The sequence below is a fragment of the Phalacrocorax aristotelis genome, chromosome 5, assembly GCF_949628215.1.
Source record: "Phalacrocorax aristotelis chromosome 5, bGulAri2.1, whole genome shotgun sequence".
In the NCBI taxonomy this organism is placed as follows: domain Eukaryota; kingdom Metazoa; phylum Chordata; class Aves; order Suliformes; family Phalacrocoracidae; genus Phalacrocorax; species Phalacrocorax aristotelis.
Genome location: NC_134280.1, coordinates 39,617,232 through 39,643,831, shown reverse-complemented (window position 1 = coordinate 39,643,831; position 26,600 = coordinate 39,617,232). Strand labels below are relative to the sequence as shown.

At 41.5% G+C, this 26,600-nt stretch overlaps 1 protein-coding gene across 4 annotated transcripts in view; it reads left to right on the top strand.

Annotated features, from left to right (window-relative positions):
• The window catches only part of ERBB4 (erb-b2 receptor tyrosine kinase 4), a 647,409-nt gene that overhangs the window by 322,631 nt on the left and 298,178 nt on the right, over positions 1 to 26,600 (top strand). For all 4 annotated transcript variants that reach the window (XM_075094047.1, XM_075094045.1, XM_075094049.1 and 1 more), the window contains exon 3: positions 15,257 to 15,443. In XM_075094047.1, coding sequence (XP_074950148.1) covers positions 15,257 to 15,443 — 187 coding nt within the window. The remainder of the gene's footprint in view (positions 1 to 15,256; positions 15,444 to 26,600) is intronic.

Below are 26,600 nucleotides of genomic sequence, written 5' to 3'. Positions count from 1 at the left end.
GTCTATGCTGCAGTTTGAGAGCTCTCTGGATCAGCCCCAAGCCTGTGTGCTTCTCTGAAAAGAAAATATTTCCTTCTATTTGGCATCTCACATAACTGCTAGTATTGAAATACATACTCAGTGTTGTTAGTACAGTTGAAATTAATTCCAGCACAACTTTCTTAGAAGGAAAATACCTGCTTTGAGGAGCCATGCAAGCAGGCAAACCTCTTTGAGTGGCCACCCATTCTGTAGCCCTCCTCTTCGTGGGCACACACACATGCACACGTGGAATCCCATCATTGGTTCCAGCCAGTCCTGTTCTTCAGGTGTCCTGCAGTGCTGAAAGTGGTGGCCCGTTGGCAAAGATAAGAGTGGGGGAATATTTTAAGTTCCATGAAAGGACATAGCATGAAGATAATTAACTAAAACTTTTGGGAGTTCCTTTGAATCAGCCTGTGATTAAACGTAAGGATTTCTTGTGGAACAATTAGGCAAATTTGGCCTCATGTATCTCCCCCCACTACTTGGCCCCTAGGGGAGGAATGATGAAATTCTGGTTTAAAGCCATGCTTTGTTAGAGTTCTGTCTGTTTTAATTGATTGAGCTTCAGTTATAAATCTTATTGAGAACAGCCAAAGCAAAGGACACATGTTAATTTGTAGGTGTCCTGTGAGTTAACTTTGGCTCTAGCAGAAAAGGAGAAAGCAGTTTGCCTTCTTGTTGGAAACACCAGAATGTGAAGTGACATGAGAATGAGACTCCAGTGCCTACCAGATCTTCATCTCATCTATCTTCAGTCTAATATTTGCTGTGAGGGTGGCAAAGACTGTGATAGTGAAGTTTCTTTAGTGGACGTTATCCCTTAGACCGTGATGCTGTGTTGAGAGCTAGGGGGTCAGTTCTTTGGTCCCTGAAGTTTGTTGTGAATCTGGTCATTTGGGTTATTGGGAGTCCCATGTAGCCATTTGTACTGCTTTGATAACATTCTGTCAAAACAAAGCCGTTGGAGTTCGAGTGCAGTAATTATGTCTTTAGATAGGGGGTGCCTGCTGATTTTCAGATGCTGATGAGGCAGATTAACCTTTGTCTCTTTGGGCTCCATGTGAGCTCAACATGAATTGTTAGGAAGACAAGATGGAAAAGCCAATGAACCTTCACTGGAAATGGTGGGATTGCCAGGATTTGTAGTACTGGGTATGCAAATGTTACCATTGGCTTGGATTTAATGAGTAATTTGAAAGAAATGCTTGGATGGAAAAGGCACTTTTCAGCTCTTTTCTTAAACTTTAAGCATTGACTTGCAAAGTTCATGGCCATTTCTCTGTTACTGATAATTTGGGCGTTACTCTTGACTTTGCAACTTCATTTCAGTTAAGAATTCCATTACACAGCGTAAGGACATGGTATGACATAGACCTTCCCCTTTTCTGGAAAGCTTACAGCCTAAATGGACAAGGGGGGCAAGGAGAGAAAAGGTGGTAATTTTATGAAGGGAAAGGGAAATTTGGTAAATCCTCTCTTATAGATGGGGAACAGAGAACCAGAGAGATGAACTGCTGGGCTGGTGGAAGGGAATAGAGAGCCTCTAAAAGAAGAAGAGAATAGAAGAGGTGAGTTTAGCTTGTTTAGTAGAAGCAAAACAAAACCTCAAATGGTGTATTAATTGCTGTCAATACCTGGGAGCAGTTTGAACTAAAGGACAGTGCCAGCACTCGAGAAAATATCAAATAAAATAAAAAACCCTTTGCTTTTGAGAAGGCATGGGCCATTGACAGTTCCCTTCTTTCTCAAGCTCTGGTTCAACAGAAGCCAAAGCCCGAAGCCCTTGCAATGACGGGCCTTTAACATTCACACCAGCAAATGCAATTAAGGTCTGCGAGGGTTGCATCCTGGACAGAATTTATCCCTTGGTTTGTAATGCTTTACTTTAGTATCAAATATTCATGGACTGACAGGGTCAAACAGGGATAGGAAAGTACTGTAACAGACACTGGCAAAGTAGGATGCTAAAGTATTCAGCTGAAAGGTCAGCCATCCATGGAAACCCATTGGGAAAAGTACTGTAAATATCTTGATACATCTGTGAGTCACAGAGGTAAACATGAGCCACTCCTGCCCCCGGCGTGTAGGACTTCCAAAGTTTGACATGCAACATGTGCAAACTCACACACTCAAACACACACAGTATTTCAGAAGAACAGACAACCAAAGGGGCCAGTGTTTGGCTGGTTATATAGTTACATATGTAAACTTTTCCAAATGGCGAAGCATGTGAGGTGCAGTCTGCACATAACAAGTCAGGGGTTTAAGGGACAGAAAAGGCTGGTTTTGAGACGTTCTGGAAAGATCTATGCAAGGTTGTTGTGTTGACTTTTATTGACTTCAGAGGATCAAGACTTACACTGTCCGACTTAATGTTCTCAAAATAAATTTATTCAATTAAAAATTATTGAAATAATTCAATAAAATTGAATGGATTTATTAATTCAGTAAGATGTTTTGGGAGCCTGAAAGGTGTGTTTGGTGCATCTGATAGAGGGTTCTCAGGTTGGGTAGGGTGGGTTGGGAGGCAAGGGCAAACACAGCCCTTGGTCAGTGGGACAATGCAAGAAAGAAACTGAAATTCAGAGCAGGTGGGAGTAATGAGGTATTGGAAATCAAAGGGTCTCTTCTGTCTAGGGCCATGTGAGAAAAGAGGGTGGAGAAAAATAATTGAATAAACAGGCTGTGGAGCAATATGGAGAGGGTAGTTGCCTGGCTGCAATATCTGGAAACGTGGTACTTTAGGAAATTGTGTGTGTGGATATAGGGGGAGCTGGCACTTAGTGCATGCTCCATCTCCAGGAGTAAAATACCGTTGACCTGCCATCTTCTGTTTTTCCAACTGGCTCTCAAAAGCACTGCTTGCTACAAGTAGAATAGAGTTGGGTAAAAATAAAAAAATGTAAGTCCTTTGGAGCCAGAAAAGCCTGCAACTTTAACCTGGTATTATAGTTGCCCTAAAGTCAGGCTTGGGGCTGCGAGAATGAGAACAGGTTTTGCTCAGCTGAGAAAGAACTGTCATTTTAGCCAGGATTTTTCTCTTGTCTCACAACAGCGTGCAATTCAGTGAGGAAACTACCTAAGGATTACATTTTTAGACATCCAGAATATCTGAAGACAAGAAATTCTCCAGGAATACAAATGCGCTTTTTGGTTGCTTTGTGTATATGTATATTTTTAAATACATGTAAAAACTATATATACACATATACATACACACACAGGTATCATGCAGAAGTTCTGAAATTTCTGAAAACTCCAGAGTGGCAAAACTTAATTCTGCAAAATCCAGAGGCAATTTTTAGAGTGAAATTAATACTGGTATAAATAAAATGGTAATACTATTTGTTAAAAGAAGAGTATTTAAATAATTCATTTTTCTGTTGGTTATATGGAGTGTGCTTAGGTTCAGCAATTATATGCTAAGTAAGAGCAGCCTCTCCTGAAACAATTTAATGATAATCTGACCTTCGATGGTCATAGCTCGCAGCAGCTGGCACATTCTGTATAGTTTACAGACTGTAATGTAATTGATATCTATGAAATACCACTGCTGGCCTTCTGATGTAGTTGGGTCCTTGCACGCTCCCTTCTCCCTCTCTCTTGAGCTGTCTTTTCTTTCCTTGTGTTCCTGAATATTGAATGGCGGACGCATTTTTAAGACAACTACCAAGCCAATGGCTGGCTATCAGCTTTGGGCAGAGAAGGCTCTTGTTGGAAGAGAAATCTCTCCTGGATATGCAAAAGCCTGGTCTTGGATGACCACTCAACTCCTGGGGTCCTCTTTCTGAGGGAGGATGTGTCCCCAGTGTGGTCAGTGGGGGCAAAAGTGAATGGACAAGTCCAGTCCAGCCCAGACTTTGCTCTTTCTGTTGTTTCCAGACACAGCCTTGCTCACTTGGGTGCAGTGATCAGCGTCTCAGGGTTGCAAGTGGATTGTGAGTTTTTTGGGGTCTAGCCACTGGATCCCGCACCTGCTGAAGGGCACATCCCAGCAGAGGGATGCACTGGTGAGCACCCTCCATTTAGGGGTTCAGAAGACATAATTCAATTTTGCCGTGGTTAATTTTATTTAATATTATGTACAATAATAGCTCTTGAAAAGCTGTCTTTCAGGGAAAGGTGATAAGGGTATTAATAAAAACAGGTGAGGAGAGAAGGCTCTTTTTTAGCTTGCTGCATTATTTTATCATTGTCAATCATCTGGGAACTCCTTTGAGATTATTCCTATATAGTTAATAACATTGTTTCTGTCATGACTGTAATGACTGAACCTTTTTTCCATCCTTAGCTACGACAATAACCACTCTGCGTTTTCTCCTTTGACAAGCTATTGTGTGTGGTTCAGTAAATTAAGGAACATTATTAAATATAGAGGTTTCCTCTAATTAAGCCATTGGCAAAAGATTGCTTGTCCAATCATTTGCTGGTGATAAGTATTGAAGGAAATTATATCTTGTATGGAGTATTACACTTTTCCTGCCATGATTCCCCTAAAAAAAGAAGAAAATGATGTAGAAATAAAGCAGTAAGATTGCAAACTCAAGCACTCGGAAATTAGATAATGCCAGAATGACTACTGCTTGAGTCTGCCTTGCATTAGGGGAGACACATTCTGTCCTTCTCTGCTCCTGATCATAAGAAGTTCCCCCTTCCTCTCTGATCTCTTGCCCCATTCCCCATCTTTTCCTTTCATAAAATTACCATTTCTTCTGGACTGTTAATTTTTAAGCTTTTTAGAACTTTTATATCAAGAGCAAACCACTTTCTCTAGTCTTGTTCCTGGAAAAGAGAAATAATTTTATGTAGAACTTTTTCAGCACCCCTCTCCATAAACTCATCTATAATTTAAACAAAAAAAAGATGTTGTTTGTGAACCTTGAGGGAACAAAAATTTGCTCATTGTTTCAATAATTTCATGTAGGAATGATGGTGTTTTTAAGGTGTCTGGTTATCCTGGACATGGTTAAAAAAAGCTCCATCTCCTGTAAGACTGTGCATCTTTCTTAGTTCAGGAACCACACAGAAAATGTAATGAGTGGGAGAAGTTTTTAACATGCCCCCTTGAAGAAAAGTATTGGCATTAATGCAGAGAAAAATGTTATCTTACGGTTAGTTCAGTCACTGCAGATTATAGGATGTTTTCCTGGTTGGTGGCATCCTGCATAATATCAAAATCTGGAGTTTACATGTCCTTCCTAAAGAATACCTCTGAATTTGAAAATCAAATGCATTTACTAATTGCTCCCATCTTATAAATTATGGATCTATCCTTGAAGGAGACTTAAACAGTCTATTACAGCCTGAATAACAGAGCTATTCTCCAGCTTCTAGATAAACGAAACAAAAACACAGCTTTAAAAACAAGAAGCCTCTTCACTTTTTATCTCAATGGAAATAACCTTAATCAAAAGCCAGTGATTAATGAATCTCTCCAGAGTTTCTATTCTTGAAGAGATTAGAGTTACAGAGGCTGATATAGTTTCAATAGGTAGGCGTGATGTTGAGCTCAGAAGTTGTATTTGTATATGCTCAGCTAGAAATAAGAGTTGCTAAAGTCCAGTATGTGGATGAAGATTCTCCTCTTCAGTGAAACCAGACAGTCAGCAAGAACTCCAGTATTGACTAATTTATGTGTGCAGAGTTGTCCTGGAGTGCCAATAAAGTCAGTTCCTCCCAGGAAATGCATTCAAAATACTCATTAAAGAGTGGTTGTTGCACATATGAAACAAACTGACAATATATTTTTAAGAAAGTATTTTCTTGGGAAAGGAAAAGCAAAGCTCTCTAAAAATAACCTATCTGCTTTTTCAGGATTGGACAGACAGCCATTTGCTTCTTGCAAAAAAACCCAAAAGCCTAGACAGAGATTGTTTAGCTGAAATTTGGCAAGGTTAACACATTTTCACCATGTGTAGTCAGTTCCCATGTTCAGAAATAGGAACAGCCTTTTGCTTTCAGGAGGGGCCTGATACCTTCACCTGCTGTTTGAATAGAAAAATATAAATGTCCTGTTGTTCAACTCCACCTCTGTACCAGATCCCCGTGATGTTTAATTCTTTCTGCGTTGCTCCAAGGAGTGGGAATCATGCCAGCCAAGTCCTCCCATTTCTTCAACAGTAGACAGTGGAGAAATTTTAATAAACACATTTCATTTATTTGGCTAACTATAGACTTGCCAGTAATTCATACCAACTAACCTGGTTGGGTACTAGGAAAAAAGAAATTGCAATGTCTGATGCACAAAGCCTGTCACTCATCATATATTAAATGAACAAATAAAGCCACTGTCTACTGTTCAATGCCCACAGAACATTCCTGGGATCTTTGTAGGCAGCTTGCTTACAGCAGTGTGTAATTCTGGACACCGTGTTACAGACTGCACTGCATTTGTCATGTGTATTCTTCCATTTGACTTCTGATCAGACACTTGACCTTTCATCACCATTCTGGGAAAGACATCCTTTTTCACCTCTCCTTTTTGTTCCCTGTATAAAACTTCATCCACTTGCTGTCTCAGGCTGCATGCAAGCTGGAGAAGTCAGGAATGCTTCTGTGCTAGGAGAGACTGGGAGCACTGGTCCTGCTCCTCATCCTCCTCTTCCATTTTCTTTCCATGGTAAGGAGTCTTGGGCATGGATGGGCTCCCTGGTATGCTCCAACCAAATTTATGATCTGGAGGACCAAGTAAGCAGCCTCCCAAGGCTTTGACACAATCAAAAATGTCATGGGGATTTAGAGCATCACAAATAAGAACAGCACTGAGACACCAGATGGTATTTTTTCTTTTGTAGATGATATCTTGTGTTGCCAAAATAAAGATACCAACTTGGTGCAGTCCACTGACATCTCGGGATGTCCATAGCAGTGCTGTCGGCACTTTGTGTAAATATGACTGTGAGGCATTGTGCAGTGAAGGTAACAACTGGGGTCAAGGCTCCTTTTGTTGTTACGAAAGCACTTCTACTCCAAGGACAATGCAGTCTAACTACAAAAAAGAAATACCAAAGCTGATAGCAGACACAGGCATCCCAATGCAGTGTTCACGCTGCTGCCCCATGCTGCCTCTCTACAGCAGTTTCAGGTGTCATAAAATCATTGTATCATTAAGGTTGCAATAGACCTTTAGGATCATCAAGTCCACCGTCAACCCAACACTACCATGTCTCCTAAACCATGCCCTGAAGTGCCATGTCTACACGTCTTTTAAATACCTCCAGGGATGGCGACTCCACCACCTCTCTGGGCAGCCTGTTCCCATATCTGACCACTCTTGCAGTGAAGAAATTTTTCATAATATCCAGTCTAAACCTCCCCTGACACAGCTTGAAGCCGTTTCCTCTTGTGCTATCACTAGTGACTTTCAGGTAGTTGTAGAAAGCGATAAGGTCTCCCCTCAGCCTCCTCTTCTGCAGGCTGAACAACCCTAGTTCCCTTAACCTCTCCTCATCAGACTTGCTCTCCAGACCCTTCACCAGCTTCGCTGCCCTTCTCTGGACACGCTCCAGCACCTCAATGTCCTTCTTGTAGTGAGGGGCCCAAAACTGAACACAGTACTAGAGGTGTGGCCTCACCAGTGCCGAGTGCAGGGGCACAAGGCAGCCGTTGCTTTGTCTTTCTGGGTGAAAGTGTTTGGAGACCCTTGAATGTGCTAACAGCTTCTCATAGGCTATGGCTGTCTAAGTCAAATTGATAAAAGGGAATGTGTTTTCCCATGGTTATTACTTTTATAAAATCTTTCCAGAGTGTTGATATTATTTTGTTTATGAAGTAGCCATTTGTGCAATTTAATGTTGCCTGGAAAGAAATAATGTTTTACTTGATTGAAGCTCCCAAAAGCAGAGAAAGCAAAAGGCATCAATATCTCCCATTGGAAATTCTCTAACTGGGCAGCTGTTAGCTGATGTGCTTTGAGTTTCTGCAAAATGTAGCCACTATTAAACAGCCTAAATGGTAAAGCATTTTGTAGCAGCATAATGCTCTCATTTTAGTCTTTCTGATCTAATTTATGACCAAGTTTTCCCTTTGGAGACAATACAATAAACTCTCGTCGAAACCGCTCTGCAAGTGTGTTGAAGGCCAATCAGGTATTACAGATCATCCATAGCTTTCCTCAGGACAGAAAGATGTTAGCTGTGAAGATTGGGTTGTTACAGAGTAGAGGCTTTGTCTAGGTCATAACATTGCTCAACATAAAGTGCTTAGGATTTATTGTGTGCGCTTAGGCAACCTGTGTACCTAAAAGTTAGACACTTCCTAAGCAGATACACAAATAGAGGAATTATGTTTTAGACAGAGAACATTGGGAAGAATCTCAGATGTTGATGTAAGCCTTATCAGTTTCTCTATTTGTATGATATTTTTGACTGTAAAACAGGTGTAGATATACAGTGCAAGCTGACACCTGAGCTTACATCTAACGCAGTCAACATGAAGAATTCTTGGATACATCTTTTATTTGGATACGTCTTTAGAAACAATATTTTGAAATTTGAAAGCAAAAGATTTTGGGTTTGTTTGTCCAGTGATTTACCTATTATTTCTATGTAATGTTCCAATACCTACATTATTTTATTATTTTGTTTATTATAATTTTATTTTTCACATCCCACATTGTTTTCCCAGCAATAATTTGCAAAATGAGTCAGGTTACACATTTCAAAGGCTCCCCGTTTTTGTCCGTTACCATCACTTATGTGTTATTAATGGGGCTTCCTTTCCAAATGCCAGATTTGGGCATTGATCTGCAGTTTAATGAATTTTAGACCGGTATTTGTTTTGTCTCCAAGACCTCCCTAGACCCTTCTGTAATGTATATTAGCTCAGACTCAGCTTCGCTTGCCTTATGCATGAAACAGTGTGATTTCTACATCAGACTCTGTAGATTAATAACTACACAGCTAATTCTCCAGTTTTAATGTATGAAAAGTTCCACTCCCGGAATAACAAAATGTAAGTGAAAACTACAGCCAAGCCCTTCCTTTGCCTTTAATACATCTTAAAGCAAACTGAAATGCTACAAGAATTTCCTCTTTTTTGGTAACAAATTTGAATCTAAGCTGCAACTTTAGCATTCTGGACAATAAATTCTCTGCAGCTGCCAGGGCACCTCTTGTTACGATACACCACTTGCTTCTGGATCAGGCACCAGAAAAATGTTTTTCACAAGCTATGTTCTGATATCCATCAGTGTGCTCAAACTTGAGGGGGGTTTATTGAAGCTTGTACAGTGTATCTGAAAAACTGCTGGTGCTCAGAGGGCGTAACATCACAATTTCACAAGTGTTGACGTAGTTGAAGGATGCACAGTATGGAAGGAGACAAGTCACGAGCTTGTTGTGGAACAAAATTCCTTATGTGAGTGCTCTGTGTTAGCTTTGACATTGTCTCTAAATGGAGAATCGTCTTAGACATGAGAAATGTCAGTATGTACTACGTATTTCTCATGGTTATGGATGAGGTTTTGAGAGAAGCTGGCAACAGCCACATGCCTAAGTCCTGTAAATACGTCTCCTGAATTCCTTTTAAAATCTCAGCTTATGGTGTCATTAAAAATACATAACTGTCAATGAGCAATGCATGGAGCAGCTAACTGAGCTCCAGAAATTGCAGGAGGCTAGCTATTTCCACATTTTGGATATTAGTATTTCCCTTAGAATTAGCATTGCAAGTGCTGTAGCTGCTTAGATGCCGCTTTGTGGTTATCCAATAAACACTAATTTTTTAATTGTGACAATGAAAGATGTATTGCATGGGTGAAAATGTATGAAAAAATAATGAAAGCTAATTGATGATGTTTTAGGTTACCAGCACACTCACAAACATGCCTGACTGAATTTTGTGAAGGTGGATGTTATGATCATCCTGAGAACTTGTTTAAAGTTAAGCAAGTTTTGTCTTTGCAGTATTTTTTGTTTTCCTCATAATAAAAACAGGAAATGAATTTGGCCAGTTGGGTGTTGCACAGTTCTATCTGGCTATAAATGCGTACCTTTTAATTGATCAAAAAGCAAAATATGAAATACTCTGTTCAAGTCAACTCGAGAAGTGAAAAGCTTTTGAAGGAGATGATGCAGTGGTAACTATTCATGTTCGTTATTTTAATCATGACTTTGCTGCGGCATGGTAACCTTTGTTAAGGTAGAAAAAAGGATGATGCACGTAGGAAGTATTTTCCCCTTTGTATCACTTAGAAATCTGACTTTCTTAGGATTTGGTGTATTGCGACAAAGCACACAGTTCATGTTCGAGGGTCAGCCTAGCTCCTTGGATCAGAGTCAGGAGATGCCTGCTATCTGCTCACAGCTGAGCCTTGCTGCTGCCTGGTGAAATGGATATCCCCTGATAATAGAAATCACTCTATTTGTAACAGGTGGGATGAAAAGTGTCCACTTGGCTTATTCCGTATGTATATCTAATTTAAAGCTCTTTGCCCTTTCTACTTCCCTCCTTGCGGTGGAAGAAGAAGAAACCCGTTCCCTATGGAAACCCCTGTGTCTCCTCAAATTTTTCCCAGTAGCTGCCTGTATACCTGGCACCCTGACTTCCTCGGGGGACCAAAGCACCTCTGTCTCACTGCAAACAAGTGCTGGGAAAGCAAAGGCTTTTTTCTTTGTCTCTCAAGTGAATATGCTGAATATATATATGCTATGCCTTTTGTTTTTTTTAGTGTTTGTGAATTAAACACATTCATTTTTCAGGTGATCCTCACATCCTGCACTTGTGTTTATTGGTGCTTTCGAAGTGAGATCAAAGCAGACTTGAAGCATATTTAGCTTTTATGGAAAAGGGCAAAATGAACCTAAAACATAATTAATTGGAGTCCCACAAGTGTGGGCTGACCCCTGCAGCAGGTTGCCTGTGCTCCGACACCCGTGCTGGGGACATATGTCCGGTCAGATGAGGCCGCAAGGGCTTTGTTAGATCAGGTCCAGTGACTGGATAAATAACACATCTGCAGCAGAAACGTACTCCCACAATATAGCTGTCTTTGGTGCCTTAGCCACAGTCTAACCTTCCCCGATAGATGTTAAGAGACTTGGTAGTGTTTATGAGAAATATCAGCTTCCCTAATCGTTCATGGATCTTTTGTTCTGGGCAGAATGATGAAGTTTTCACTGTTATTTTTCTCTGTTTCACTCAGATTCATTTGACTTGAGCTGAAGGACGATTTAAGATGGCAAGGAACAATCTTGCCTATGACTCACAGCTGACAGGATAATTCTGACTTTGCTGTTTGGAACTTAAAACGCTTTACCTGTGCTCAGCTAATATTAGTTGTAATTAAGGGAATGGGTTTTCTAGAGCTCGTTTTTACAGTTTATCACCTGAAAAAGAACTGCTGAAAATAACCCCCTTTTTTTTGGTATTATTTTGGGACCCTGTTTCTCTGTTCACCCTGTGCACACCCACCCGCACACTCCGAAGTGACTGCCCTAGCATAGCTGAGGGGAGCAGTGGCTGCCATGTTGGAGCAGGCCGAGGTGCAGGAGCAGCCCAGGGTGGGGCAGCGCCTCAAAGCACGATGAGTTTTGGGATATATGGCCTTTGTTGGGTCTGTTGTCTTCAAAGGGTAACATGTTTGTAGGTTTAAAAACAAAAAATAGGCTGTGTCAGGGAAAGTATAGGCCAGGAGGAGACTGGTTAATAGGCTACCGTACCTGCTTTTGGGGTGCAGGGCAGTGCTGGGCCTATGGGACAGCAAACTGTGGAGTACGAGTACTTATCTACTGTCCAAAAATTTCTGTTAAGATCTTTTCTCTGGTAAATATATCAGACTTGAATCCTGTGGCTTGTTGTGGTTTTAAAGCAACTTGTGAGGCTTTAAATTTGCCAAGGATTAATACTTCGCCCTCCACCCCCCCCACACTACTTTTCTTTCCTGCAAAGTCAAAATGGTCAGCAAGCAAGACTGGAGGCTGCCAAAGTTCATTTGGTTTTCCCTGTCAGAAAGTTTCAGCTTTAAGTCTGTTGGTGATTAATCTGTGTTTTTCCATTCTAGTTGTAGGTCATAGGAACTGAAATGCAGTTACTCATGTCCTTGTCTCCCTTTTTCTTTCCTGAGGGATTGAGTCATGGGAAATGTATTTTTGTGAGGACCTCCAGCCCTAGCAGGAGACTCAAACAGGGAGGTGACATTCAAACTACCACTGCTGTGAGCCATACCACCTTCTTGGTGGGACAATGATTAATGCTGAATTAAAAGTAGCTAAAACAGAGCATTAAGATATCTGGGCTTATACGTGAGTCCTAGATACCCAAACAGGAAAGCATTCAGTCTTGTATACAAAGGATAGGAGGTTAAAATTATGCTGAACCTTGGCATGAGTTTCAGAGGATCAGGCTGGCTGATCCCATCTGGTGTGAGGATTTGTGAGTCTGTGTGGAAGCCAATAGGCATCTTTGCAATGACTCCAACAGGCCTTGGAGTGAGCTCCAAGTGGGCAGTTGTCCATTTTCGGTAAGAATCACATCAAAACTTGCAGTGAGTGTCAAAGTGACAGTGTCAGCTAGGAGTGGCCAAAACCTGAGCTGCCTGCAGCACTCCCAGGACATTTTTCAAGTTGGACCAGTCAGAAAACATACCATCCTGCAAAACATGTTATTGCTCTGCCTTTTTCATTCAAATATGAATAAAAAAAAAATAAAATAAACCCCCAAATTAATATAACAGACTACCAGATTTGGTCGGTCAGGTTGCTGTGTTCTAGTAAATTGGAAATCCTTTGGTTTATTTTCATAATTTTCTTTTGCAAGGATTAACATGGCAGTTTCTCCAGCAAATAAAAAGGTGTGGCAATACTGATGGAAACCACAGGACTGGAAAGGACCCTCTAGCTCTTGTTAAAATATTTGCCATAATTTGTCATTTCAGTCAGATAAACCAAGCGAGCAAAGTACCAAGGATTCTGAGTTAGGGGTGGCAGTTCGCAATTATCAACGACAAAACTTTGTCCTTTTCTCCTTTTTTTTTTTTTAATTTTGAAATGAAGATTTGCTGGTGAGAGAGTGTGTGTGTGTGTAATTTCAGTGCCATGCTGAATTACGGCTCCTTTCAGGTGGACTTGCTGTACAGCAGTAAACAAGACATACTCTAAAAATAGAAAACATGGTTTTGAGTGATAAAATTTGGCAGGGATGACTTGGTCAGGTGCAGTTTTGGAACTGCTTTTAATTTTTTTCACCTCAATTCCAGGTTAAACTTCCCTTGAAATTAATTAGAGCAATCACAGTATCCCTAGAATATCAGTGAAGAAATTGAAGCCATGAGTATGATTTTAAAATTTCCTGAATTCTGAAGAGAGGCTAAAAAAGACAGCTTAAGCAAATTTTTGCATACAACGAAAAACAAATTCCTGATGAAACTGGCAAAGCTGAAATGTCTGAAAGCAAAAGAGCTATCATGAAAATGCTGGAAAGCTTCTGATTATAATGGAATCAGTGTCCCAGGGTATAATGCAGCTCTACATTTAATATTGAGCTACTGAACCGTACTTCTTGACCTAGCTCAACTCACTGAGTTATCATCAAAGTCCTGTAATGACACTGTGCTCTATTTAGATGCCAAGCAAGTCTTGAAATAGCTCCAGAACTTTTTCAGCAGCTTAGGCTGAGTAGATGTTTGACTTTAGAAGGACAGCTAGTGTCTAGAGTTTGTGGCATATAAATCCTTCCTTATGTATACTGCCATACTTGTTAATAAAGCTACAAACCTAATTAAAAGGCTCTTGCACACTTACATATGAAATCATGACAGCAGCGCTTAACCAGCAAAGCAAAAGCCTGTCCTTTGTGCTGCAAATCCATGTTGCCTTTCTTTGTTAATGATACATACACAACACATTTAATTAGATGCCTGCTATTGTTTGCCTGTTTGTTTTTATTACAATATTGACTGGTGTCCCATTCATGTTAGTTATAGTCTATGCACGTTACTCTAAGCAGAATTTTTCTTTCTGTGTATTGTTTAAGATATTGACTTTGCCAAAGGGAAGAAAAAAGTGCATGCATCCACTTAAACACACAAGTAGTTATATCAATTTCTGTCCATTAAATGTACAGCCATACGGAAATGTACATGTGTACAGTGGTTGCAGGCTGTTGCAAGCACGGAATTAGATGAGATTTGAAAACTATATTTGAGACACCCTTCCCAACATGGAGGTCCTGTTTCTGGGAGCAGCTCTGGCCAGGAGCACCCCTCAGTTGTGCGAAGTCCTGCTGAGGATGGTGGGGCTCTATGCAAGTGTTTAAACAACACTTTTTAAAGGCATTTGCAGATTTCTAGGCCTTTGATTTAAATGGCTTAGAATGAACTTTGTTTTCTGAAAAAGCATACTTAAAAATCTTTTTTTCTCTTGAAAAATGTCTTAGTTTTGTAAATCTTTTGGACTTTGAAAAATTGTTTCCAGTTATTGGGGTTTGGGATGTTTTTCCCCTTTACAACCCAGGCAATAAATTCCTAAGTATGAGCAGGAGGGTTACTGAGTAGTTAATCTAAAACAAACAAAGATGTCAGCCAACCCAAAGACGCAGCAATTATTTTGCTAAAGGTTTTGATAACGGTTTTGATCAAAGTTTGGGCTATATCAACACGTATGGTTCCAGCACTTCCAAATGAAACTTGAAGTTGAATCTTTGCAAATGTTCAGGGGTTGGTTTCATTTAGAAGTACAAAAGTGGGTATTAATACATATGTACTTTGTCTTTACTCTTCCATGCCTGCCCCTCATTTCTACCATCCATTCCTGCTTGATGGTGAGCTCTTCCAGAGATGTCTCTTTTACCCCATGTTGTGTCCCTTCAGTTTCACCTTGGAATATCCTGTACAATAGAGAGAGAGTTACCTGAACTGTTGCCCCAGCTGATTCTGCTTATGTCCTGCAGAGGCCTTTGACCTGCTCTCTGCTTCGAGTTGTGCGAAGTCAACCTTTCGTGCATCTTTAATACTTACTGTTAATTTCTGCTCAAGTTTAATAAAACGGAAAGGAATGTCTGCCTCTTTATTTTCTAGTTTTCCAACCAGTATCTCTAATAAACTCACTTAAATTGAAACAGAAATGTAGTTAAAATTAATAAGTTGAAACAGAATTTGTTTTCTGGAGTTGGGTGTTTTTTGTTTTTTGTTTTCTTGGGTGCCAGCACCTTACACTAAAGCATCCTTTTTGTGAGAAATGCAGAATAATTAAAAATGGGCCATTTCTAGTGTGTTTGTTTAACTTTTGTCTTTCAGTCTATCCGAGAAGTCACAGGCTACATTTTGGTGGCTTTGAATCAGTTTGAATACCTGCCATTGGAGAACCTGCGCATTGTTCGTGGGACCAAACTCTATGAAGAGCGATATGCTTTGGCGATATTTCTTAACTACAGAAAGGATGGTAACTTCGGACTCAGGGAACTTGGCTTGAAGAACTTGACTGGTAAGAGGAACTCACGAATGTGATGGAAGGAAAAAAAAAAGAGCTTGTTGAATACTTGCTCCAGTGCCCTCGGTCACTTGCATTCTGCAAATAACAGAGGTACCACAAGAGGCTGGCAGTTGCACATTGTTTGAGAGGCTATTTGGTACTTCATTTCATTCCTTTTTTGCTTCACCACTGTAATTCTCTCAGTACTGATCGATGGCTGTGTATGGAATTAATGCCAAGAGCATATTCAAAACAAAAATGGTTGTTGAAAGAGTAAATGAACTTTTTTCTTAGTTTCAAGAACATGAGCATGTTGGTTTCCTTGTGACCTTTAGTTATTTCATGTATGTTACTTCAGGTGTTACATATTTTCTTCCAAGTTAGCTTAGCTTTAGCATCCCCTCTGTCTCTGCTCTTGCTGCTGTCTGTGTCACCATTGCTGTTGCACTGGGGTGGTTAGGGGGAGAGAAAGGGGATGGGAAGGGAATATTGTATCTTTGGTGTATTTAATTTTACAACTCCCTTCCCTAAGCAAAAATAGTGTATAGTGCTTATTTTCTTGAAGCAAAAATGTAAGTGAAGTGCATGGTTTTGTAAATTCAGGTCTGGATCACAATGTGGGGTAGATCAACATTTTGCTTCTCCCAGCTGAGTATCTACAGTCAGTGGTTTGGTGGATTAAAAATTGGCTAAATATCACTGGAGTGTAACTTAGTAAAGTGCAGGCAGTGGCAAACTCTTTTTAGGGAGTTCACTGGAAGTATTTTATTTATATCTGATTCCTCATCAGCTATCTTTGTTTCTACCCCAAGCTTTGGTAATTGTGAAATGGCCTTATTTCTGCTAGTTGCTAAATGCTGCCTGAAAATCACGGACCTGAGCTGGATGTGGAGTTTGATCCTGAGTACAGGGAGGTGGGAGCCTTCTGAACTATATTTAGGCACCCTTCACTCTCTGCTTTTTTTGTGTCACGGTATTCAGAGTGGCACACAAGTGCTTACATTTCCGTGTTGTTCAAGCCTTGCTGCGTCGTACAGTTAAGTTTTCAAAAACAGGAGGGAAAAGGAAGCTTGAAATATTTTACAAAATAAAAGTTTTGTCTGACTCTTTCTGATCAGGCTCTTTCTTCTGGTCATATTTTTAACAGTTTTCTTTACGGAGACCATCATGCTGACATCAGAGTGCTTCCCAAGGTCTCTAAATCCCTGCCATCTACTGTTCTTCTCTCTATCACTGCCATAATCCAATTTCCTCTTTTTCTGTTCCCACATTTCTTCCCATCTTTCTGATTTAGGGTGTTCATTGTGACTGTCTATGCCTTCATATAATACAGAGCTATAGCATCAGGTAATAATAGTATTACGTGTTTCTTCATATACTTTTTCTTGTCTGTGGGTGTTGTTAAAAGACATTAGGCTGGGTGAAACTGAGACAGAGAGGTGAGGTGAGGCCAAGGCCAGAGGAGGACTGGAACCCTTTCCCCATGAGTCTGAGGCTGCTGTTCTGCCAGAAAGTGAGAGTTGTATTTTCAGTGCGTGTTTAGCCATGGCTTTGCTGCTCAGGAAGGTAAAAAAACCTTATCTTGTAGGCTCTTGCTCAAGATTTTCTTCTTGAACCAGCTGCCCTGTGCCAGTAGGCAGTTCATCTGACTCCAGAGATTCTCACTGGCAGTAACTTTTATTTAATAGGCAGAGCACCAAAACTGGCCAGCAAATAGTTTGACGTTGTTTTCAAGTGTCGTAAGAAAACCTGCCTTAGCTCAGCCTCCTGAATCTTTCCTAACGTGAGATCATCACAGCCACTTCATCTGATTTAGGTGTTTACAAAGCCCTCTGATGGGATTATTTGGCTCGAAATGTATTGTTGTCTCTTGGAAGAAAAGTTCCCTAATAACACTAGCTTGTCTCCACTGAGCACTTAAAATAGCTTCTGGGTGCTGAATATGAGCCAGCGCGTGCTTCAAAATACTCTCAATATTTTCTAGATAGCATGTGCCAGGGCCTCATGAGTGTCTTCAGCAACTGTTCTTTGACCATTTTCTATGCTGGTTAAGATGTACCTGGCTATTTTAACCCGCAACCTGCTTCTAGTTACAAATGCTCTCCCTGGAGCATATTAATAACTTAATTTATTTTCCTAACACATCTTCAGCATTAGTAGCTGCATAAAAATAGCTGGTGGGTGTGGGAGTCAGTGATGTTGCAAGGCTGCGATAGATCAGCTGTGTCTGAACCTATCCTGTGTCTACCAACTGCTCCATATTTACATCACAAACAACCAGTGATTTGTTATTAAATTTAAGATGAAGCAGCCCCTTTGAGGTTGCATTCTTCAAGCTTCTAGTCCGCTGCAGATTTCAAGCGATTGGATTTGAACGGTGCATCTCTTCCACTTGAGTAGGATATAAACATAACTCTTGCCTTGCATACAAAGAACTGTCTTTCCAGGGCTTAGGCCTCATTCACAGAAGTTTGGGAAGTTTTGTTCTTATTTGTGCAGTGTTTGGATTATAAGTTCCTGAGGGTTTTTCCGCCCAGTACTGCTCAATATACAAATACAAGCACTATTCCCTGTATTAAATAAATGAGGAAGCTGCTCTCACCTGCAGATTACCCCCAGACTTAACCAGCAACAGGTTTCAGCCTCCTGTGCAGTACCATTGCATTATTTTCAGTGTGTTATTAACAGCTGAGTTTTTATTTTCAGATATATCTGTCAGGTTTTCATATTTAAATGTAACTTTAAAGGCTTGAATTTCCTCCCGTACACTATTAAAAAACCCGAAAAGCAGCTATGAAGGCAGTAAGTCTTATCTCACAGAAAACACAATCCAGTTCTCACTCATGATGTCTGTCAACCCAAAAGGGAGTTTTGTTTGTGTAGCACAGGCCAGGACCATGTCCTAGAATTCACGTGACACTTGCAAAAAATCTTACCTATAAAAATCCTTTCTCACTTCTTATAAAAACTTAGTCAATTTTCCACAAAAGTGTCAAAAACAAACAGACATTGAACTAACAAAGTGGCTGCTGCCATCTCAGCTGGACTCAGCTTGCAGATTCAGCTCCTGAGTAGCCTTAAAGTAAAAAGGAAGGTTTGACATACCGAATGTATTATTCAGCCTGAGGTTAGCAGAATAACTGATGCCGAGGGAGAAGGTATGCCACCTTCTTCCATTCATTGCCTGTGAGCTAGTGCAAATCATTCCTGTCTTCCCCAGGTAGCTAGGCAGTCAACCTTAACTTATCCAATGAAAGGGCATAATCATTGCTCACACTTTGAGTACTCCAAATATAGAGAATACCTGATGGCTGTGTTTCATTATGGCATTTATCTTCATGAGTGGGGAAAGAGGGATAACTCACAAGTGCCAAAACCACTTATGAAGTATCCCATATTTTCCTCTGAGTGAAGATGAATAACAGATCTACAGCAAATGATGTATCTTTGAACAGTGATAAGCTCATCTCCCCTGTTGGCCTTGGGGACAGAGGCTCCCCTGCATGTGCCTGTGTAACCATTGCATTCCTTTAATATATTGGAATAAATTGGGCTTAGCAGTGATTAGTTCAGTTACACAGAAAAGCAGCAAAATATGTAGTTTCTTATCTGCTTGTTTTGCAGGAATGCAGATACATGATAAATTAAGATAACTGGGCTTCAAGTGACAAATGCATATTGTAGCTGAAAGGACTTGGTTAGTAATAGACAAAGAAAGGAAATCTAATTTGATGGGCAGGAGAATCACAGGGAAAGGACCACCTTCACTGGGTATAGAAGATGTTCCATTGTAAATTTCCCATTCTACAGATTTTTGTAATGGTGGGGGTTTTTTTAGGTTTTGGTTAAATTTATTTTTAGTTGCTCTGTAAAACAATGATAATTTCTATAACATATCCATTTTCTTTTCTTCCCCAACAAGAAATAGAAATTGTAAAGGCGTGCTTTAGAGGAGGGAGAAAAAGAATGATATCTCTTATGAAAAAGGTTGCTTTTCAAGGTGTGGGTTTGTTTTAACAAGGACTGCACATTTGCTATAATTATATTGCAGCTTGATCAGGTTGGAGGGAGGGACATGGGGGGAGTTGAATTTTATTTCCGTTTTTTCTGCATGCACATTTTGGACCTACAGTGTTTTTGGAAATGTTATTTAGATACCCACTCAGGGCCTGAGCTCCTTCAGTGCCGTGTGACTGCACGTAAAGCATTTTTGTGGCAGGTATTAAGGCCACCCCCTTTTTATTGCCTTGATCACAAAGCCCTCAGCTTTTGTCAGCAAGACCTTTCCTTGGGCCCCATGCACACTGCACGAGCCACTGCTGAGTTCACGGTATTGAGAGACATGAATGCCTGAGTGTGACACCCTGCCTGAGCAGGCAAGACTGGGGTATGCTGATTGTGGCATATTCCTTAATCACTGTGGCTTCGTACTAGTGGGGCAAGCTGGGAAGAAAGCAATATGTAATTTGCCCCAGGCTTCCTATGCAACAGGTTGGCAAGGCATCACATATCTAACCTCAGAGAGGTGTTGCTAGGATACATGGAAGAATGAGGAATTTGTTTTAAAAAATCCCTTTGGTACTGTCAGCATGCAGGTCTGCTGCAGGAGGTATCTGCCCTGTAGAAGAAGCCACAGTGGCTCCGTGACTGCCCAGGAGTGCTCCTTTCCCTATATCCTCAGAGCTGCATGGACCACAGAGGCATTTGTATCCCAGCACATCTTTGCTGACTGGCGGGTGGGTAGGAGAAAAGGGAGAAACACCTAGAGCATAGCTGTGCTTCCCTTGGGAAAGGAGGGCTCTTCTGTGTGGTGGCACAGGGCAAGACCTGCCATGGGTTCTCCTTGCTCACCTCACTCCTGTGGAAAGAAGGCCCAAGGCTTGAGGCTGTCCCCACGCTCATAAATTCAAGTATGTCTGCTAGCACACGTCTGTCTCCTCTCCCCCAGGACACTGTTAGACTATTTCCTGGTTAAAAAAAAAAAAAAAAAAAAAAGCCCCATTTCAGCTACTTCTCTCCTCAGATGTCATAGGCATGATTTGACAGCCAGGAGAGTCCGGAGACCAATCTCTGCTGGCAGTCGGTACACAGCCACCCTGTGCTGAGGACGGAGGCAGTTACTAGCGTGGATTCAGGCTGCTTCCTGCCAGTTGGCATCAGTGCCTGGGAAGGCTTCCAGGCACTCCTCGGCTTATGGCTGCAGATGTGGCCCTGAGGAATCCCAGATAAGGGACTTGCAGGCTGAGGAACAACTGCCTCCAGCTAGCAGAAAATTGCTCACAGGTGTTATCAAGGCAAATAGGTGTATTGTATATGGCAAGAAGTAGGTAATGATTTTGAGCCCCATGAGATCTATACTCATGAGTTTATTATGTTCAGTAACAAGGGTGGGGCATTGTCTTTTGAATTCCAGCAAGGCTAGAATTTTGCACAGTCTCAGTGAAGGATTTGGATATGCTTTTGCCATGCTAAATGGTATAACTAATGTCTGAGATTCTTTGCAACTTGTTGATCAACAATTTATGCTCAGTTTTCTTTATTTCAAAGCACTTCACTGTTTTTAGTTGTGTATCTAGTGTTAGAAATGTGCAACCTTGTTTGTAGTGATGATGGCAAGGAATTAAACAAAAAGCTTATAATAGTAATGGTATATTGGTAAATGTTTTAAACTGGAAATTCAAAGGATCCCACAGAAAATTGTTTGCTGGTGTCTCCCTGCCCCCCAATATTTTCACATAAACTGTGAAATTCATATAATGGATTACAAACAGTCAAAAACAGTTTATTGAAAGTAACATGCAGTGTGTTTGATGCGAGTCTGCAGGCTCATGTAGCGGGATAACTTCACATCTCTCAGCTTCTTCTGCAACAAAATAGGGCTTAAAATTATGGGGAGGAGAAACTTAGCCAAATCCTTAGCTGGTGTAGATTGGCTTACTTGCTTTGGCTTCATAATGAGGTGAAATTTAAATTGTCCTTTGCTTTCTTCAGTGGATATTTTAATTCATGCTTTAATTTATAAGTTAACTAGTGCCTAACTCCCACTTCAGCCCTCTTAAGAATGTTTTGTTCTGGGTGCTCTGTCAGGATTAATACCAGCTAATGATAGCTGACTCAAGGCACGTTTACACCGTGCAGTGGAGCTCTGTACAGGGTTCCCTGAGCTAGCATCGAGCCTAGCTAGCTTTAGAAAGAGATTTAACCATACCACTTGGGTCTTGTGCTTGGGCTAAATAAGCCAGCAAGGTAGACAGAGCAGATTGCTCTCCCTCACTATGGCCAGTGCAAACAGAAATATGCTGTCTTGGGCTTTCAGGGTCTTAAGTACATGGCTGCTGGGTAAAGAAGGGTAGTGGACTGGGAGAAGGACTGGGGTCTACAGTAGATAGAGGAAATCCTTCCTAGCCCTGCGCAACCTACGCCTCTGCTGCTTTCTGTTGTGAATCACCACTTCTACGACAGAGCCAATAATACTTGCCTACTTTAGTTAGGCTAATTTTTAGAGTTTTGGATGAAAATACTACTCAGAGAGGATCTGGTGTGATGTGGAATTCAACTTTTAACACTGACAAATGTTAGTTTAAATGTCATTATAAAATACATCCAGGCGTGCTGCCATTGTCACCTGATAATGCCATGTAAAATAATAATGCCATTCAATCTCTTTTTCTTGGAAGTTTCTCCTTTTCACCTCCCTGCAGTAGTTCTCTCTCTGTGCATTTTTCAATTACGAAGTGAGAAATTCTCTGTGTTCTGGAGGTGTGAAACACCCTTTAGCTTTTTAGAAATATGGACAATCAAGATAAATCCAGTAACACTGAAGCCTTCAAGTAATGGAGTAGCTTTGGCTGACTTCAGTGACTTGAGAGCTTTAGCAGCACAGGGATTTCTCTGGCCATATGCTTAGCAGGGAGTTAAACATCTGAACAGAGTAATCCCTCCATTTCAATCACACAGGTCAGGAATGGGTGGCATTTCAAAACATCCAACTTTGGCAGACAGATCTGTGTTGAGCTACACTATAACTTAAGTAAAATGCAATAAGCATTACATTCAGCAAGAAATCGTACAGTTCATAGCAACAGAACTCCTGAAAAAATATATCCCAGCTCCCTACCTGCTTGGAAAGGAGAGAGCGAGCTGGGTTGTACTCAGGCCAAGTGGTCTTGACTAGGTATTTTAGAAATTAATATCATTTTTACTCCAGTAGTATATCTTCTTCAGTTCAAAAGAATGAAAGAAGCGTTAATTTCAGTGGATTTTTTCTTTTTCTCCCCTCTGCCCCTTTTCTCTTCAGTTTTCTGAATTCATTGATTTTCTTATTTCCTTCTGACAGGCTACAACTGACAAGGAATTTGGTGCTTTTGTAAAATAATTAGTCTTGTGTTACATGGGGAATGTAACCTATCAGGCCTCCCTAGCGAAGGGCAGGTTACTGAGCAAGAAGGTTTTTTCTACACAGGTTGGTGGGCTCTCTCTGCCTGCCCACAATGGGGACATGAGCTGTGAGGCACTGGTGGGGCAGTGGGACCAGCCTCCAGCAGCGTGGGGCTGCTGATGTCTAGGGCTCAAAATGAGGTGAGACTCTGGGGATCAGGTGTCAAGTTTAGTGCTTTGACTTAAAGATCAGCAAAGCTCCGCAAAGGCATTTCAGTGCTTTGCAGCATATGTCTGTAAGGCAGTATATGTCTACAAGGCAGCATATGCTTACAGAGCTAGATTTAAACCCAAATCCAAGAGTGAGCTCCCTTTTCTAGCTTTCCTTGCCAACCTATAGGAATAAGGAGTTGGGGTTTTGGACACCATCGCGAACACAAAAGTCCCACTGAGTTCAAAGAAGGTTGGATCAGACCCCTAGGTTTACACAGTGGAAATAATTGGTGTTCCTAGGATATTTTCATGCCTGTTCATTTTCATGTCATTTGCTGCTGAGGGAAATTGCCTAGAAACTCTATATGGAGGAACTGGAGAGGCAATGAACCAAAAACTGTTTTATTTACTACATCTAGCTCCAGGGAAGCCCTTGCAGACAGAGGAGGCAGAGAAGCCCTCCCAGACACTTGGCACAGGGGTGAGACTGTCACATAGCCTTCGCTGCCTGCAGGCTGACAGGGGCAAGTGTTCCCACCTTCCGCTTGGCCAACTTGATCCCAGGCTGGTTGTTCCTTGCCTACACACAAGCCTGTTTCTTGCAGCATCACAAGTCTAAGCCTGGCCAGCACTGGGACTAGTCTTGTCAAAACCAGCATGGGGTAGTTTTAACTTGGGTGGGTCTGCAGCAGCCTTGAGATGTGTGGCAGTGCAGGGCCAGGAGTGAGCAGCAGTTCATTAGGAGTTTATCTGAAACTGAGTTCGATCGCACAAGGTTTGTCTGTTGGGGTGTGAAATGGCAATGCTGCTGTTATGAGGGTGCGTTATGTGCTAGTCTAGGAAAGAAGTTCCGACAGATTGAACCCACCTGCAGTGCTACTCTGACAGGTGCTGCCTGCAATTTCCAGGGTGAGGAAAACTCTTTTTAGCTTATCCACATGAGCACTCCTTCTGAATTTGCCCACTGATAACATCAGTTCCTGATGGCGAGCAAAGAGTTTATCATCAGGGGCTTTCCATACATGACAGGGGCGGCGGGCGGGAAGGTGAAAGGGACTGACAAAATTACAGTTATCTCCAGAGACCCTTTCTGGCCTGCCTCCTTTGCTACCCGCACCCTGCCCCACAGGAGTGGATGTGATGACCGGGATGCATTCAAGGGCAGCAGTTCTGAGTTCTAGGCAGCTGGGCATGCTGTGATTGTGAGTGTGCTTTGTGAACATTGAAACACACGGCCACCCACCCTGTATCTCTGCAAAGCTGCTGAGGCAACCACAGAGATGGGCAGAAAAGGTAACCTTGAGGGGACCATGAAAGTGGAAATGCAGACCTGTAGAAGGGGAGAGATCACCATGTGAACAGAGGTAAGGAAGTGGGAAACACCCAAGTATGTGCTCCACAATCTAATGGCAGAGCAGAAGCACTCACCTCAACCGTAACTGCATTACAGATGAAGGAGCAGGCAGGCTGCACAGGAGTGTGTCTGATACAGAACTGCTGGAGTTCTCTGGGACTGGAGACTCCCAGGTCAGTCTCACCTAGCTTCACAAGATTTGCTTTTCATATAAAATGAACTTTGATTGGTCTGAAGTGACAGCATGAGGTAATCGGAGTGGGAGGCAGGTAATGCCTGTGGACACAGAGCTGTCTGTGGGCTGTAAGGAGCCTTTTGTGTATCGCTAGGAACGTGCCTGCAGGTGTGGAGTCGGGGAACAAAGGTATCAGATGAGGAGAACACGCTGGAGGCCTTTTTCTTTGATGTTTGGAAATCGCTCAGGGGGCTGTCTTCTCTGAAACCCCTTTGCCTTGCCTTTTTTTCTTCTTTTTTTTTCTCCTTGGTGAAACTTTCATAGATGTGCTTTCATTTCTTTAAGGCTTAGAAGCAAGAGTGCATCCAATCATCGTACAAACGCATGCTCACGCTGGACTTCCCCTGGGAGCTGTCTGTGGCTTCTGTCCGCCAGAAATCGCATAGCCACATGCCTGGAGTTTGAAACCATGGGTAATCCTGACATGGGAGCGCAGAAGGAAAGGCAGCATCAAAGATGTCTCTGTCTACCGTGCTGGAGAGAGGAGATTGTGGTGGTGTTTTTTGGTTTAGTTTGTGTGGTGGTGTTTTTTAACTGGTCAGCTGGGCGTGCATTCAGATTGATGCTAAAAGCTGTGAAACCTGTGGGAGCTGGTTCCATCACAGTGTAGGGGCTGTAGAGTCACTCAGCTACAAAAGTGGCTCTGGGGCACGGGTACCTGAGGGCAGAGGCTGATTTTACGTGCAGAGGTTCAAGATGATCTTGCTAAGACTATTGCACAGGGTGAAATAAGCTCATCTGCTCCAGTCTCCTGTATGTAGACTTCAGTTAGAGCTAGTAGCAGATTTTTTGAGAACTTGTTAAAAATGAGAAATATCTGACAGGGAAGCTTTCTATGAGAAAGGAGTAGTTTAAAAAACAAGGAGGAAAGTGCTAAAATTGTCAGGCACCTTCTTTCATTTAAAAATGAAAATGTATGGCTTATGATATTTAACAGCTTTTCATGCTTTCTTCTATAGCTAACTCACATTTTCAACCAAACAAATTAAAATAATTTGCGTTAATTGAACAATAATAATTGAATCTGTTTTAAACGGAACTTTCTTTCCACTGGATTTCAGCTCACTGAAGTATCTAGTCTTGGCTTGTTTACCTGCTCTAGGAAATGACAGATTTTAAAAAAACCTTAAAAAGGGTTGAAAAGTTGTTTTCTGCGCATATTTAATCCCAATATCAGTCAAAAGATACTTCATTTATTGCAAAAGTGTGTCCAATGGAAAATGGATATACAGAGCAAGCTGTAAATTAATCAGCTCAGCGCTGGTTGAGGTGCAGGTGTGTCGACATGGTTTGGCATGACCTACCTGCTTCTTAGCAGGGTAAAGTCTCTTTTTTTCGGGAGCTGCTTGCTGCCGTGTTTGAACTTAACCCAATATACTAACTTCAGGGTACTGTGGATGTCCCTAGACCAGGCTGCAGTCACTTCTGAGGTTACACTGGATGCATCTCTGCTCATTTTTAAGCGATATGATGGACTCTGAGCTCCCAGTACGTCTCTGTCTGGTTCTGGAGTGGAGAATTAAATGTAGGAGCACACTGTGTCTTGGAGTGGTGCCCTTGGTTTACCGTTGTTACAATTTCTTTTATAAAAGCATGCTGGTCCCTTGGTTTTTTTAAGCCAAAGCTATGTCAAATGAGTGCATCTGAATTACTGGAAAGCTTTGTGGTGAGCTTTAGGTTATGACTGAGTTCATTCCCTGGCTTGAGGGTCAAGTCCAGGTCCTACTGAAATTACTCTCTACTAGCTTTGTATGAGAAGCAAAGCGGATGTGTAGCCCAGGAGATGGGTTTCTCATCTCTGGTGGAGTTAACTGAGTTTCATTTCCATGAAATAGTAATGATTATCTTCTTGTAATACTTGAATTCTTTACAAGCCGTAGCCAGTTAAAGATCCATTATCCTGAGTACACTGTTGCAAACACTAATAAAAAAATGTAATGCAGAAGAGGGGCAAACATTAATAACAATAAAAAACCCCTGTAATGCAGAA